General features: G+C 44.7%; 1 protein-coding gene across 11 annotated transcripts in view; it reads right to left on the bottom strand.

Moving 5' to 3' along the window:
- fbrsl1 (fibrosin-like 1) overlaps positions 1–15,066 on the bottom strand; it is a 349,667-nt gene that overhangs the window by 34,027 nt on the left and 300,574 nt on the right. For all 11 annotated transcript variants that reach the window (XM_079690032.1, XM_079690031.1, XM_079690041.1 and 8 more), the window contains one exon: positions 12,025–12,073. In XM_079690032.1, the coding sequence (XP_079546158.1) occupies positions 12,025–12,073 (49 nt within the window). The remainder of the gene's footprint in view (positions 1–12,024; positions 12,074–15,066) is intronic.

Genomic DNA, 15,066 nt, shown 5'->3' with positions numbered 1-15,066 from the left:
CGAGCAAGGCAGGCTGGCACAAAGGCAAAAGAAAGAAAACAGACGCACTCTTTCTTTCTGCTCGACATATTTCAGACTGCAATGACAAAAACAACACTGGAAGAGTTAGAGGAATCAAAATCAAACCGCCGAGTGTGTCTGTGTTTGATGAATCCGTGTCGAAGCGGAGGCTCCACATCAAACCCTGTGCGTTCTCCTGAAAGCCACCAGCAGCCAGCGCTTAGATTATTGTGTGCAGCTAGAAGGTAAGTGCTGGGAGTGTCACACTTGAGAGTGTGTTTTAAGCACCATAAAGTATCAAGACCCAGATGGCTCGTCCTCCCTGAAATACATGTCCACTCTATCTGGGCTCCGGTGCCACCTGCTACCCGGATTAGGTGAGTGCTATGCCAAAACAGACACTAACAGACAGAGCCTCATCTGATAAGGAGCCCAGGACACTTCAGCGCTCGCCCCGCACTTAACAGCTGATGAGTCAATACCTGTATCATTAGAGGTAGCGATAGCCATATGTAGATCTTTTCCATAAACACAGGGGGCCTGGATTTGATGTCATTTCTCAGAGTTAGGCTCCAGCAGATGTGTTCTTTTTAAGATTTTGGACTGAGTCTGAAAATGACTGGTTTTGGTTGTGTGCCCGAAAACGTAATGTTCTACTATTACGTTCATGTGCTGACAAAGGTTTTTAGATATTTCTCGGTGTAGCAGACGCAGGGCATAAGTCACCATTTTCTGTGGTTGTAAAATCATTACAATCAAAACAAACATTATTTTTTAAGGCTCACATATAAGGTAACAAAAAGTGCATCGCATAAAATTAAAAACAAACATGTATTACCTTTCCAATTACTTTAAAGGTCCCATGTCATGGCCATTTCTACTGATCATAATTCCATTGTTGAGGTCTACTAGAATAGATTTATACTGTTCAATTTTCCAAACTCACATTAGTTTGTCATACAGCATCTCTGTGTAGTATGTGTATTCACGAAACCCAGCCCGAACACACACACACACACACACACACACACACACACACACACACACACACACACACACACACACACACACACACACACACACACACACACACACACACACACACACACACACACACACACACACACACACACACACACACACACACACACACACACACACACAGGCTGGGAGTTTGTGTGTGTGCTGACTATTAAGCTTGATTATGTTTATTAGTCTCATTAAGCCACTTAAACAACAAACGTTTTTATGACATATAAGCTTAAAAAATTCAACCAGTGTGTTATTGACTGGCGTGTTTTATGTTGTAGGACAAAACGTGAAAATCTATTCAGACCTTATTTCAGGCATCTAACTAAAAACACATTCAAAAAACAGTCAAATGGGAACTCATTTGGGGGTTTTAAGAATCATTCCGGCACCACTATACTATGATCCATGGGTCATGTGGCATTGGAGCAATTTCTCAGGCTTCTTCCCAAAGCAAACAGCATTGAAATCCCAGGCCTGCTGCTCACCTCTCAACACAGCAGCACTAACCCAACAGCCATGCTCTGCTGAAAGGGGTTTTACAGCCAGTCAGAGGCCATTAGGGGCCCCGCCACCAGGGCCCAGCGCAGGGAATTCACCGGTAGCCAAAAACAACAGCCAAACAGATGACCGCTTGAGTATTGGAAGAGACCACACTGTGCATTTTTCCTTTTCCCCCCACCATGAAATAGCCAAAATGCAGGCCACGACACGAATTACTGCCTGTGTGTTAACAAACAGTGGGACGATTAATAGCACTACTCGTCTTTACTGAAATACAGAACACCGGCAGTTTCTCAGCCGTGTGGGTCAGGTTACTGCTCTCACCAAGTTCAAGGCTCTATCACAAACTCTGTCAAACATGCTGTCCAAGCCCAAAGTATTGCTTTTAGATTGAGTAGCTATGATTAGACACTGACAGAAACATGGACGCTGATAAGCTGGGGCTGGAAAAGTATGCAGCTCAGAAATACTTAAAAAAACACTATAAATGGACCACCCGTCTGAAAATACTTGGTAAACAGTTCATATGGTAGACTGATATTTCGGTTTGATTGGGGATCTCGTTTCCCCGGGTTCATCTCCTTTCTCCCCACAATCCTCTCTGGCACATTCTTCTAATGCATGGATGTGCTTGTCCGTCATGGAATCCGAAGCATTTTTACATCCGCTCTGTCTCCTGGCGTTGGGTTTCTTTCCATCTTTACAAGCTTGTGTGAAGCGCTTCCCAAAATGTCCAATCCATTACAAGCATGTTTGTAATATCCATCTAGGCTGACGACTGTCCGCCTGCCAACGATTGTACATTATCCAAGTGGCGTGTTTGGCCACTATCGCCTACCATCTGGCTTTGTCAATGAGCGTTACAGCCTCATCTGCAAACAACATTGGCTCCAAACTACTCAACACAGATGAGCTTAAAATGCACATAGCGGGGAACGGGGATCTTCAAACAAATGTGGGGCGGGGGGGGGGAAACCCACTCTCTCTGCCAGACTGACTGGAGCTTGGAATAAAGGATTACAAACAAGAAAACCTGCAAGTGATCACAGGCGACACGCTTTACATTTCAGGCCTGACAGCAGTGATAAGACGCTGGTCATGTATTCTCGCAAGTAAACAATGAAAATGCCTTCCACGCTGCAGCTGGCTGCGTCTCCATCGGAGGAGGAGGAGGAAGAGGATTAAGATTAGACAGAAGATGTGATGAGAGGCACTGTTCTCTAGAGTCGTCCCGTCTAAATTCTTCCCCTTATCCTCTCTTAAAAAAACAAACAACAAAAAGGAGCCTGAAATCTTTTTAGCCAGCTTCCCAGTTGAGATGGGAGTCACTCTGGGTTTTATAAGTTGGTCAGCTAACTGCAGGGGCTGGAGCTTATCTGCCAAACAGCTGTTCCTTCAAACAGGACCATCCAAACTTCTCACCTATATATCAGTATGTAGTGTCTCTACTTTAAAGAGTCCTCTCCTGCTGATGTTCAGGTGTATATCAGTATGTAGTGTCTCTACTTTAAAGAGTCCTCTCCTGCTGATGTTCAGGTGTATATCAGTATGTAGTGTCTCTACTTTAAAGAGTCCTCTCCTGCTGATGTTCAGGTGTATATCAGTATGCAGTGTCTCTACTTTAAAGAGTCCTCTCCTGCTGATGTTCAGGTGTATATCAGTATGTAGTGTCTCTACTTTAAAGAGTCCTCTCCTGCTGATGTTCAGGTGTATATCAGCATGTAGTGTCTCTACTTTAAAGAGTCCTCTCCTGCTGATGTTCAGGTGTATATCAGTATGTAGTGTCTCTACTTTAAAGAGTCCTCTCCTGCTGATGTTCAGGTGTATATCAGTATGTAGTGTCTCTACTTTAAAGAGTCCTCTCCTGCTGATGTTCAGGCTCATATCAGTATGTAGTGTCTCTACTTTAAAGAGTTATCTCCTGCTGATGTTCAGGTTCATATCAGTATGCAGTGTCTCTACTTTAAAGAGTCCTCTCCTGCTGATGTCCAGGTGTACATCAGTATGTAGTGTCTCTACTTTAAAGAGTCCTCTCCTGCTGATGTTCAGATGTATATCAGTGTGTAGTGTCTCTACTTTAAAGAGTCCTCTCCTGCTGATGTTCAGGTGTATATCAGTATGTAGTGTCTCTACTTTAAAGAGTCCTCTCCTGCTGATGTTCAGGTGTATATCAGTATGTAGTGTCTCTACTTTAAAGAGTCTTTTCCTGCCGATGTTCAGGTGTATATCAGTATGTAGTGTCTCTACTTTAAAGAGTCCTCTCTTGATGATGTTCAGGTTCATATCAGTATGTAGTGTCTCTACTTTAAAGAGTCCTCTCCTGCTGATGTTCAGGTGTATATCAGTATGTAGTGTCTCTACTTTAAAGAGTCCTCTCCTGCTGATGTTCAGGTGTATATCAGTATGTAGTGTCTCTACTTTAAAGAGTTCTCTCTTGCTGATGTTCAGGTGTATATCAGTATGTATTGTCTCTACTTTAAAGAGTCCTCTCCTGCTGATGTTCAGGTGTATATCAGTATGTAGTGTCTCTACTTTAAAGAGTCCTCTCCTGCTGATGTTCAGGTGTATATCAGTATATAGTGTCTCTACTTTAAAGAGTCCTCTCCTGCTGATGTTCAGGTGTATATCAGTATGTAGTGTCTCTACTTTAAAGAGTCCTCTCCTGCTGATGTCCAGGTTCATATCAGTATGTAGTGTGTCTCTACTTTAAAGAGTCCTCTCCTGCTGATGTTCAGGTGTATATCAGTATGTAGTGTCTCTACTTTAAAGAGTCCTCTCCTGCTGATGTTCAGGTGTATATCAGTATGTAGTGTCTCTACTTTAAAGAGTCCTCTCCTGCTGATGTTCAGGTGTATATCAGTATGTAGTGTCTCTACTTTAAAGAGTTCTCTCTTGCTGATGTTCAGGTGTATATCAGTATGTATTGTCTCTACTTTAAAGAGTCCTCTCCTGCTGATGTTCAGGTGTATCTCAGTATGTAGTGTCTCTACTTTAAAGAGTCCTCTCCTGCTGATGTTCAGGTGTATATCAGTATATAGTGTCTCTACTTTAAAGAGTCCTCTCCTGCTGATGTTCAGGTGTATATCAGTATGTAGTGTCTCTAATTTAAAGAGTCCTCTCCTGCTGATGTTCAGGTGTATATCACTATGTAGTGTCTCTACTTGAAAGAGTCCTCTCCTGCGGATGTTCAGGTGTATATCAGTATGTAGTGTCTCTATTTTAAAGAGTCCTCTCCTGCTGATGTTCAGGTGTATATCAGTATGTAGTGTCTCTACTTTAAAGAGTCCTCTCCTGCTGATGTTCAGGTGTATATCAGTATGTAGTGTCTCTACTTTAAAGAGTCCTCTCCTGCTGATGTTCAGGTGTATATCAGTATGTAGTGTCTCTACTTTAAAGAGTCCTCTCCTGCTGATGTTCAGGTGTATATCAGTATGTAGTGTCTCTACTGGGACATGTCTCCATGCTTTAATGTTCAAAAAGCTCTTTATTTGTCTCATACTGCCTGTGCTGCAGCACCTCTTTTCACCCTCTGTCTGAAACCAAAGCCCAGTCTGCTCTGATTGGTTAGCTGGCCGGCTCTGTTGTGATTGGTACTGAACTTAGCCTTTACAAATTGCACAAAAACACAATACAGGAGAGATAAAACCTCGTTAAGACCTTGGTTTATAGTTAAGAAGGAACCCGAACACAGACACTGCTAAGAAGCATAGCACTCTGCTTTGCTGTCAATGGGATTTGTTTGCTTATAATAGTACATTATTGAATTAACGTTTCTCTGCATGCTCAGCTTACCATAAAAACCCATCATATCCTTTCATTTGATCTGAATGAAGATGATCCTCTAACCTGATTTCCACATCCTTCTCTCTGCTTTGAGCTTGCTGCTTTAATAGAAATTGAATCGAAAGTGTCAGCTGTGGGTCAAAGCCACCGCATAAATTCACATGTGCCTTTTTGTTGGCATTGCGTGCAAGCCTGCTGCTGGTGTGTTAGCGGAGGTGAGGGGAATCATGTGCGTGGAGAGGCCTGGATGGCATTTTATCATTTAACCTGACCTGAAAAGACAGCAGTGAAAGCCTCAGGGGAGCGCCGGCCTCCGTTGAGATGGCTTTGAGTTCACAGTTTGCTGCTAAAGTGATTCAGTATATTCACTTTTCCTTCATCCAATACGCTGAAGATGTATGGTTAAAGTGCAGCAGCCAAAATGCTGGTCATGCCCCTGACAACTTATCCTCAAACCCCCCTCATGGCCTTTAGTGATTCTGTAATTGCTCCCTCTGCACAGCTAAAGCTAGATCCATATTCAGTCAATGAACACAGCAGCAGCAGCACACAATGGAGCCTAATCACACAGCCTTCAATGTGACGGAGATCACCACCTGTGATGGCAGATGACAGCCGCTGATAGGACTGAGTGACAGGTGTCAGACATCCTGACGGGGACAAGAGGGACAAAAACACTGACTGTTTCACTATTAAAGCTCAACAGGCAGTGACCCGATACTCTAACAGGGGCTAAGTTAATATTTCATGCACACTGGGCACTCTGCACTCTTCTAATGGACGTAATAGTGCTCTAGAGGGGCCACAAAGTGCACATAGGGAAAGTATGACATATCAGCAATGATTTTACAAGCCGGCTAATTGCCATGCATTGGAAATCAGGCTTTAAAAACAGGCGGCCTTTAAGAGCCGGTGCAATGTGACTTCCTGAATCAAGCAAAACCAAACAATTCCCTTCAGTCAGTTGTTCCAGGTGCTAGGCCATGGAGGGGATTGTGGGTAACGTGGTCTATTTGACTGGCTGCCACTCTACATAAATACTACATGACGGTGTGATCTTAATTTAAAACGCTATAAATATTGAAGAAGAATTAAAATAATTTATGAAACACCGCGGTGTAAAATGGATGTGTGTGTGTGTGTGTGTGTGTGTGTGTGTGTGTGTGTGTGTGTGTGTGTGTGTGTGTGTGTGTGTGTGGGAGTGTTTTGTCTCCTCTCACTCTGAGAACGATGAGCAGCGGTGGTGCAAGCTGGGAATTCTGTAATTGCTTTTTCTGTCCCTGAAGCAGGCCTTACTGCTTTAAATCAAAAAATGCAATCTCTGTCAGTAATGGCTCAATTAATAATTAAACACGTGTCTTATCTCCGCCGAGCTCTCCCTATTTATTTCCATCTCTCCGACAGGGATGGCTGCACAAACAGCATTAGCACTATCAATAAAGGGAGCATTAATATCAGCCTTTTCCTCCACAAACAAATCACCAAGCTCATAAACTGCCCTGTGTCTGTGAACAGTAACAACCCAGAGATTAATAAAGAAACAAGACATTATTCTTTGCTTTGCCTCCAAGTAGTCCTCTCCCTGAACTGAGTGCTAGCTAGCCCGTTCTGTTCTTTGCTAGAAGCTTCTACCGTTTACAAGAGGCTTTTGTTTACTTCCGGAAAATAGTGACATCACTACGTAAAGATTGCGCTTCTATTGGCTAGCGCTCCAACACATTGTTTGGATAGGCTAAGGGGCGGGACGTCTCTTAGCGGTTGACCAATCACAACAGAGCCGGCCAGCTAACCAATCAGAGCAGACTGGGCTCTGGTTTCAGACAGAGGGTGAGAAGAGGTGCTGCAGCACAGGCAATAAAGAGCTTTTTGACAGACAGATCACAGTTGAGGCAGAAATTAAAAATATAAACCTGAAAATGAGAATATTAGGGCCCCATTTATATCGAAATAAACGCATGAGCTGCTGCTGAAGCTCAGTAACAATACATGTGAGAGTCAAGAGGTTTATTTTATGCATCCTAAACCTCTATCTCCCTTTTGCACATACAGTAGTGTGACTCTCACAGTGCCCTAACACCACCATAAGTGCTACGTCAATACAGAAACATCTGTCTTCTTGATAAAGAAAACATGTCCTGCGAGCTGCCTGGACTTTGTCAGACAAATCAGAGTCAGGATGGAGGCGAGGCTCGCCAGGCTCGGATTCCTCAGCGGTGATGGCTGCTTTCAATTCCAGCGTTTGCTAATCTGGCTGTGGGAAGCCTTTGCGCAGCAGCCCTCGTGTTTTTCCAACAACATGTCTGCCCTCCAGCCAGACACACACACTCCATCTACCTCCACTCGGTCCCGATTCAGCGGCGGTGAAAAGCTGATTAGTTGGTCAGAGGGTCAACCTCCATTCATTATTTAATGGGCGAGAGGCTGCGAACAGTCCAGCTCGGTGATACATTACACAGCCCTGGCCAGAGGAGAGCCGCCCGGCCGAATACAAACATGCACTCTCATCCACTTCACTATGGCTGAGACGCCCTCAATCCCCCCCGCCCCTGACCTTGCCGCTTCCTCTCAAATCACCGTCCTTCTCCGGCATTCAGAATCCAGCAGGTGGGACTGCGATTCACTTTCTGTAAGCTTGCACTGCAGCAGGGCTGTAGCTAAGGCTGGCCCAGGTAACAGAGGAGGAGGATGAGGAGGAGGATGAGGAGGTGGCCATCTGTTTTATTGACGTGCCGCAAACAGCAGTGGCGGAACAAAGGCCACTCAGCACCTTTTGAGAGAGCAGGTCTGCAGGCAGGGGGGTTGATTAGCGATTCGACACAGGGACCCTGGACTGTGTAGCACATAATGAGAGCTTAGGGAGCGAGCCGTGAGCCAATGGGAGAAGGAGGTACGGCGCGTTGAGGATAGAAGAGGTGAGAGGCGGGGCTTTACCATAAGGAATTGATTTCCCAGAATGCAAGATTGATATATGAGAAAAAGGGCTCTAAAGAAAAAACAAACAAGGGTACGGGCAGATCCTAAATCCTTAAGCTACAGCATTGGTAATGTGTTTATATATAAACAGTTAGAGGATAAGCCCTAAATCCACTGCCGAGCTAAATGGTTTATGCATTTTGTTTGTTTGTTTGTTTACTTCTGCGTCAATTAAGCAAATTGCTCCAACATCCCTGACGAGCACGAGATCTAAAGTGAGAGGATTTTTGCATTCATGTCCAAAAAGCTTCCATGTCCCCTGTCTTCACCTTTCATGTGGCCTCAGAGAGATGCTTACAGAGTCAGATGCGCATGATGGCCGTGTGTGTGTGTGTGTGTGTGTGTGTGTGTGTGTGTGTGTGTGTGTGTGTGTGTGTGTGTGTGTGTGTGTGTGTGTGTGTGTGTGTGTGTGTGTGTGTGCTTCTGCTACTTCGTCTGCACGCTCTCTCCTTCCTTTGTTCCACTGGTCTAATCCAGTATGTGTGGGCCGGTAAGTTTAATGGAAACAATTTATTAAGTCCGGCTTAAAATGCCATCTGCAGCTAAGCCCCCCAAAGCCGCTAAGCTCCTGGTTTCGCCCCGGAGCTCGCTGTGTTCACGCTTACTGTAATGCTCTGTTTAAAATGAGCACAACGGGTCAAAATTAATCAGGATTACAAGGGCACAAATCCACTTCAGAAATGGGTTTTCGACCAATCTTTTCTCCTGCTATCCCAAGATGCCCCCGGGTTTGTCTGGTGGACCGCACACTTCACGGGGTTTACCGCCACACCACGGCAGGTAGGAAACCAGGCTCAGAGAGAACAATATACTCGTGCTCTTAAACCCACAGATACTGTACAACATTCAACATACTGACTGCAGATTCCAAAGTGCTCTTCAGAGATATTCCCAGCCGCTGACAGCTCGGTGATAACTCCCCACCACTTCCATAGGCGCAGCATAGTGAAATGTTCTAAGAAGGCCTACCGAGTGAAGTGTTTCTCTGAGCTCTGTGGAGGTGCCCTGTGCACGCTCAGCCGCTACATTTAGCTCCTCGTTCGCCTCCAAGCAAGTGACAACAGTAAACTCTGACCTGCAATTCAATAAGAGAAGCCCAGAGTGGAGCACAAGTCTTCCCAGCGCCTTTACTTAAACATGCCATCCTCCAGGAAATCAATAATTGCAGGAGGTTTAAGACAGGAAATAAACAAGAAACCGATAGCTGTTAGATAACGCGTGCCCTCTGCTGTACCTTCCTCCAAACCACCAACACACACAGACGTTTAGCAGAACTAGTGCTGGCGTTTGGGAAACAACATCTAAAGAGTACTGCAGTGTTATTACAGACACTATTAACTTGTATAATCTGCACTGTTTGCTTGCGATGTCGAGATGACGAAAAGTAAATAGGAGAGAAAGAAGGCAATGGTGTCTGGGTTTTGCCCAAAACCATGTTCTGTGTGCGTAATTACAGCGCTCTACCTTCACTGATTACTATGTTGGTCTTTCCTCTCCTCTATTAACCCTGAACCGTTTCATTAGCATGACAGACTGTGGGCCTGTGTGCAATTTGGACTTAACCTCAACCGCTTGTAGCCGTAACTGCTCACGAAAATAAAGTTCAGGGAAGGAGCACGATGCCGAAAACAAGGAAGAGTAACACTCATTACCAAGAGAAATGTACAAGCTTAACATCATTGGCAGCATTATATATTTATGTGTGCCATAATGCGTGTGTGTGTGTGTGTGTGTGTGTATCTGTTAGAGAGTCTAGCAGCTCGACAGGCCTGCTGATCAGAGGAAAGCCTTTCATTGGTCCCACAGGACCGCGAGCGAGAACGGTAATGGGACACATACGCCGCATTCTAAACCAGAGGAAAACAGCCCGTGGGCTACTTTGTATCACACACACACACACACAGAAAAAAACAGTCTAGGCCAAAAACAAACACTGTCCTAGAATCCATTACAGCTCCAAACAACAACATTGGAATGGGAGACGAGAAAGCGGGCGGGTGGCATCTTTACCAAATCACTTCATCACATTCTGCTGATTTTTCTCTGCTGCCTCACCCTCTATAACCCCTAATTCTAATCTGGTGACCATTCTTACACATCACCCCAAAGCGGATCTGGTTGATCTGTGTGACAATCAGGAGAAACTCTGATGTGATTGTGAGGATGTAATTCCAGGGTCCTAATCCTCAGGCCTCGGCGCACATTAGCATGATCCACAGAGTGCGCCAGCAGACAGGGGGAGAGAGTCTGGAGACGGAGGCTGTGTATGTGGCTGGACTAGCTGTGCTGTGTTTACATGCAGCCTTGTTCTGTACGGGCATGCAGGGGAAATAACCTGCTGACAGCTGACAGCAGCAGCCCGGTGCAGGAGAGATGGAGTCTGACGCGGTCTAGTTGTTTTCTACACCATGCAAGACTCAAAGTCATTGTGAACGCCGGTTTTGCGAGGCAGACGCTGGTCACAGGTCGTCTGCATCACACAGCCGACAGCCTGTTTCTCTGCTCTGTGTCCGCCATGCTGTTCTACTTAGCAGTCAGAGCTACTGTGCTTAACCAAGCCACACTTTCCTATGTTGTTGAGAGGGAAACTAGCTTTAAAAGGGGATGTTCTAAGGAGTTCAAATGGAGGTAAACAAAGATATATTTGTGAGTACAGAAAAGCAGGAAGTAGATTTAATGCCAATACTACAAATATGTCTGGTAAAAACATTGTCAGAAATGAAAAAACAAAGCAAGATTGTTGTTGTAAAAGAAGGCTGTTTACCAAAGAAAACAGTATTTACCATTGTCATATGTGCAGTATACTCTTTATAGTTAGTTTGCCAATGATTGCTACCTTTAACCGAATACTCAACATATATTCAACAAACATTGATCATATAAAATAGTAAGCAAGAGAAAATATTTATATTTGACATCCGAGTTGCCTTAATATTTTGTATTAGTCAATTTGAGGCAAGATAATATTTTTCCAGTATATCCTGCAGATGTCCCGTCCCCCCCCCTCCCTAACATGTCCATGGTTTACAGTGTTCTGCCTCTGCACCTCCTTCTCCCTCTGCCTGTGTTAATGGCCCTCTCCCTGCTTCCTGCCCTGGGGGGACGGGGTCTGCATGCTGCTCTCTTGTCACTAGTCGCTGATCACGCCTCTCCTCCCTCCCTGCATCCACAACTTGACACCTCTCTCCCTGCTCTGACCCGGCAAGCATCATTACATGCACTCAGTATACAGGTGCAGACATGCTATGCCTGCATTGTACACACAGACACATATGTGCAGTCTATGCATGAACCTACAAAAGCAAAAGCCTTATAATCCACATGTGTGCATATGTTAACACACACATGAGACTTGTGTGTTGTCTGGGGGGCTGACAAAGCTCTTTCTTTCCTTTGGCATCCATTATGGTCCAGGCCTGCTGTCAGAGAGCGTGTATTGCCTCAGGGAAGTTCCCATTTGTGGGAGCATGTGGCAGGGAGGCTCTAAATCCCCTCTAATGAACCAATATGTAGGAGGGCTAAGCCTTTGGCGGGGTCGTCCAAGAAATGCCACTCTGCGCTCAGGCAAAGATGGATGCATATGTCGTCAGTAGACTTTGTTTAGGTCTGCTGACATTTAAATCTGAATGGAAGCTGCAGGATTAGACGGGGGAGATTTGGGGAGAGGAACCCAGTTGCTGTTTGAATGAGGTAAAGACTGAAAGGGGGAATGGAGAAAACAGAGCGGGGTCTTACCTTTGGGTGTGGTGGGGGAAAAGAGCTTCTCCGATCCTACATCAGACACCTGGAAAAACAAGAAGGCAGACATTTAGTGGATTTGTCCAATTTAAACTAATGCTATTACGTATCAAAATCATTTCTGTCTGCCATTGAAAGCCTTATTCGGACCCAAACGTGGCCATTAGTGCATGGAGGAGAAGGCCAGCTGCCACAGATATCATCATACATTCAATCTAAATACTCCATTCAGCCAACAAGAAGAGTTCCCTCTGTACCCGACGGTCCCTGTCTGGCTCTTTCCTGTCGAGGTAACATTAGGTGGCACTGTTGTGCCACCTGAAAACCCTCCTAAGAAATGCTGTCAGAGACGAGGAAGTCAGTACGGTGGCCATGCAGCATTAGAGCACAAAGGCTCCTGCACGCACGCTCAGAAAATCACATTTTGTTCTGAAATATCTTTTGAATGGAATAACACATCTCATGAACAGAATGTGGTTCTACTCCGAAAGCAATATCCTTATTTCACAGATTCAATATCAAAGACAATATCAGCTCGTTCTGGGAGTAAACAGATAACCTGTCAACAACATGAGCAGTTATTGGGTCAAAGCAGTTGTTACAGATGTGTGACTGACGGTGGATCTGACGGACCTCAGTGGAATGGACGTGAAGGCATCTCGCTGTGAGGTGATAGTGGAGACTTGTAGACTAAACACTTTGAGGTATTTTCCTCTCTGCTTCATATGAATATGATTCTGGCAAGCACCATTTAAATCAAAACACTGCATACATTTTTACACATGTTCCGAGGACAGACGGGAAATGTTTAAACACTGAGCGAAAAGCAGTAAATCCACACAAAACCTGGTATTGTGCAAAGAAATCTGTGTGCCTGGACGATAATATTAATATTGGAAATCCAGTCATATCAGCCCATATAGGGAGTGCTGATTAAAGCCAAGATTTTATTTTTCCTTTGCTTTAGATCTTCTCATTCGCGCACTTGTAAAAAGCTGCAAGAGCCGAGCATATGTTCCACCCAAAGGGCCCGAGTGTCCTTAACTGCCATGCTTGTATTTTACGCGGCACAAAGGCAGCATATGTAAAGAATGAACAGTGAATCAGAGCGAGAGCGACAGAGACAAAAAGAGAAACGCAAATCATTTTGTAAACACAGATGGCTGTCCTTGGCATGCGTGTTAGTTCTTCACAAGTGTTTTGAGGACGTCCTCTTCTTTCCAAGACCTCCCAATTCCTCCTCCACTGCCACTGTGGTTTCTTTGCCTGGTTCCTTCAACAACTCGCTTTATTCCCACTGCAGCCGTACACAAATAAAAGGTAGAAGACATAACTGTAGAGAGCAAGGCAGACGCAACCATGTATGTTTACTAAAAACATGGAGGATTCTGCAGATTATTATGGAAAGATATAAGCCAGATTTTAAAACTACACTTAAAGGGGCCGCATTAAGCTTTCTTGGTTTCCCTACTGTAGGTTTGTGTGCATGTAAATGGTCTGCAAAGGCTACATTCACTGCGCTACCTCCAGAGGGAGTTTGCCTCCCACACAAAATTAACCAATCACAACAGAGCCGGCCAGCTAACCAATCAGAGGGCTCTGGTTTCAGACAGAGGGCGAAAATAGGTGCTGCAGCAACGCTTTTTGAACATTGAAGCATTGAGACATGTCACAGTAGAGACACAAGATACAAATATAATAATACTTTTTATTTCTATAGCGCTTTTCTTGAACCCAAAGACTCTTTACATTTGGGAGGGAGGGTAGACAAACAAAACAAAAACAAAAAGAAACAAAGAAACAAAACAAAACAGAAAAGCAGACAGGAGGAAGTTGGTTGAGAGGGGGGGGCTTATGGATATGGAGTTGGTATATGAACCTGAAAATGTAAAAGATAGGCCCCTTTAAATAAATATTGGTTCATAATAACACCTCAGTGGCATACGGCTTCTGAAGATCTTTAAGAGTGAGCATTAACAGCTGCAACCATGTAAATATAGTATTTATTGAAAGAATGCTCAACCAAAGTGTTTGATGTCGTCAAGTAGCCCGATGCTAATGTCAGAAGAGGTCAATAACGCCTCCTTAGCTGTGTTTTGATGAGTGGAACATTAAATGGAGGGCGAACACTTGACTGAATGGAGATGTTTCCTGTTTCCTCTCACAGCAGACGAGGTGAATGACTTTAGAGGAAAGACAGAGTGTTGTGCTTTGCCCTCTTCCAGTCTCCCAGAACCAGGGCGTCAGGCAGCAACACAGGCTCTTTGTTAGCTTTGGACGACATTAAACGCTCCAGTACCGAAGCCCCGGCAATGCAGCGGCACAGCCTCAGCCCTGAATCATGGCCCCGGAGGCCCTGGAAGACGAATATGGGCTCAGAATGAAATGAAGCTTGTCAAATGGACACGGGGGCTGGCTTAGGGACTTGCTTCGAGTGGCACGGGGTCACGAAAGCAAGAAAAAGACAGGGTAGGTCATGCCATAACTCACTACAACGGTTTAAAACAATTGTTATGACCAGAGCGGTTATCCAGAGAGCGAGGCAGACATAACGTTCCTGAGAAAGAGAACAGAAAATGCTGTTTATCATGTGCCAGGTTGTCCTTATTCCTTTCTCTGGCTATTTCCAGCTGTTTTATATTCCAAACATATTCCAAGAAACATCAGCACCCGATATTTAGGTTTTAATGCTGTGTCTGGCACCTGCCAAGTCTGCATGACTCAGTCCTATAATCCACAATTACAAGGCCGGCTTACAAAAGCACTTCTTGAAAAGGCATGTCAAAGCAGAGCCCTGATTTGGCTCGCTGAGGTTTTTCTGGAACCTTTTGGTCAAGTTGACATTTTTTCATGGGGCTGTGCTGCTGGCAGTCTGTTAGCCTGCGGTCGTGGTGCACAGAGGTCATGTAAAACAAATTCTTCACACTCTCTTTGTTGAGGCAACCCTGGCTGCCATTAAAAACAGACAAGGAAAGATGAGACAGAGGGAAAATATATTTAAGGAGAAAAAGAGGCAGACAAAGAGAAAACAGAGAGGAG

The sequence above is a fragment of the Notothenia rossii genome (genome assembly GCF_949606895.1).
Source record: "Notothenia rossii genome assembly, chromosome: 6".
NCBI classification, from domain to species: Eukaryota; Metazoa; Chordata; class Actinopteri; order Perciformes; family Nototheniidae; genus Notothenia; species Notothenia rossii.
This window is presented reverse-complemented; position numbering and strand designations above follow the sequence as displayed.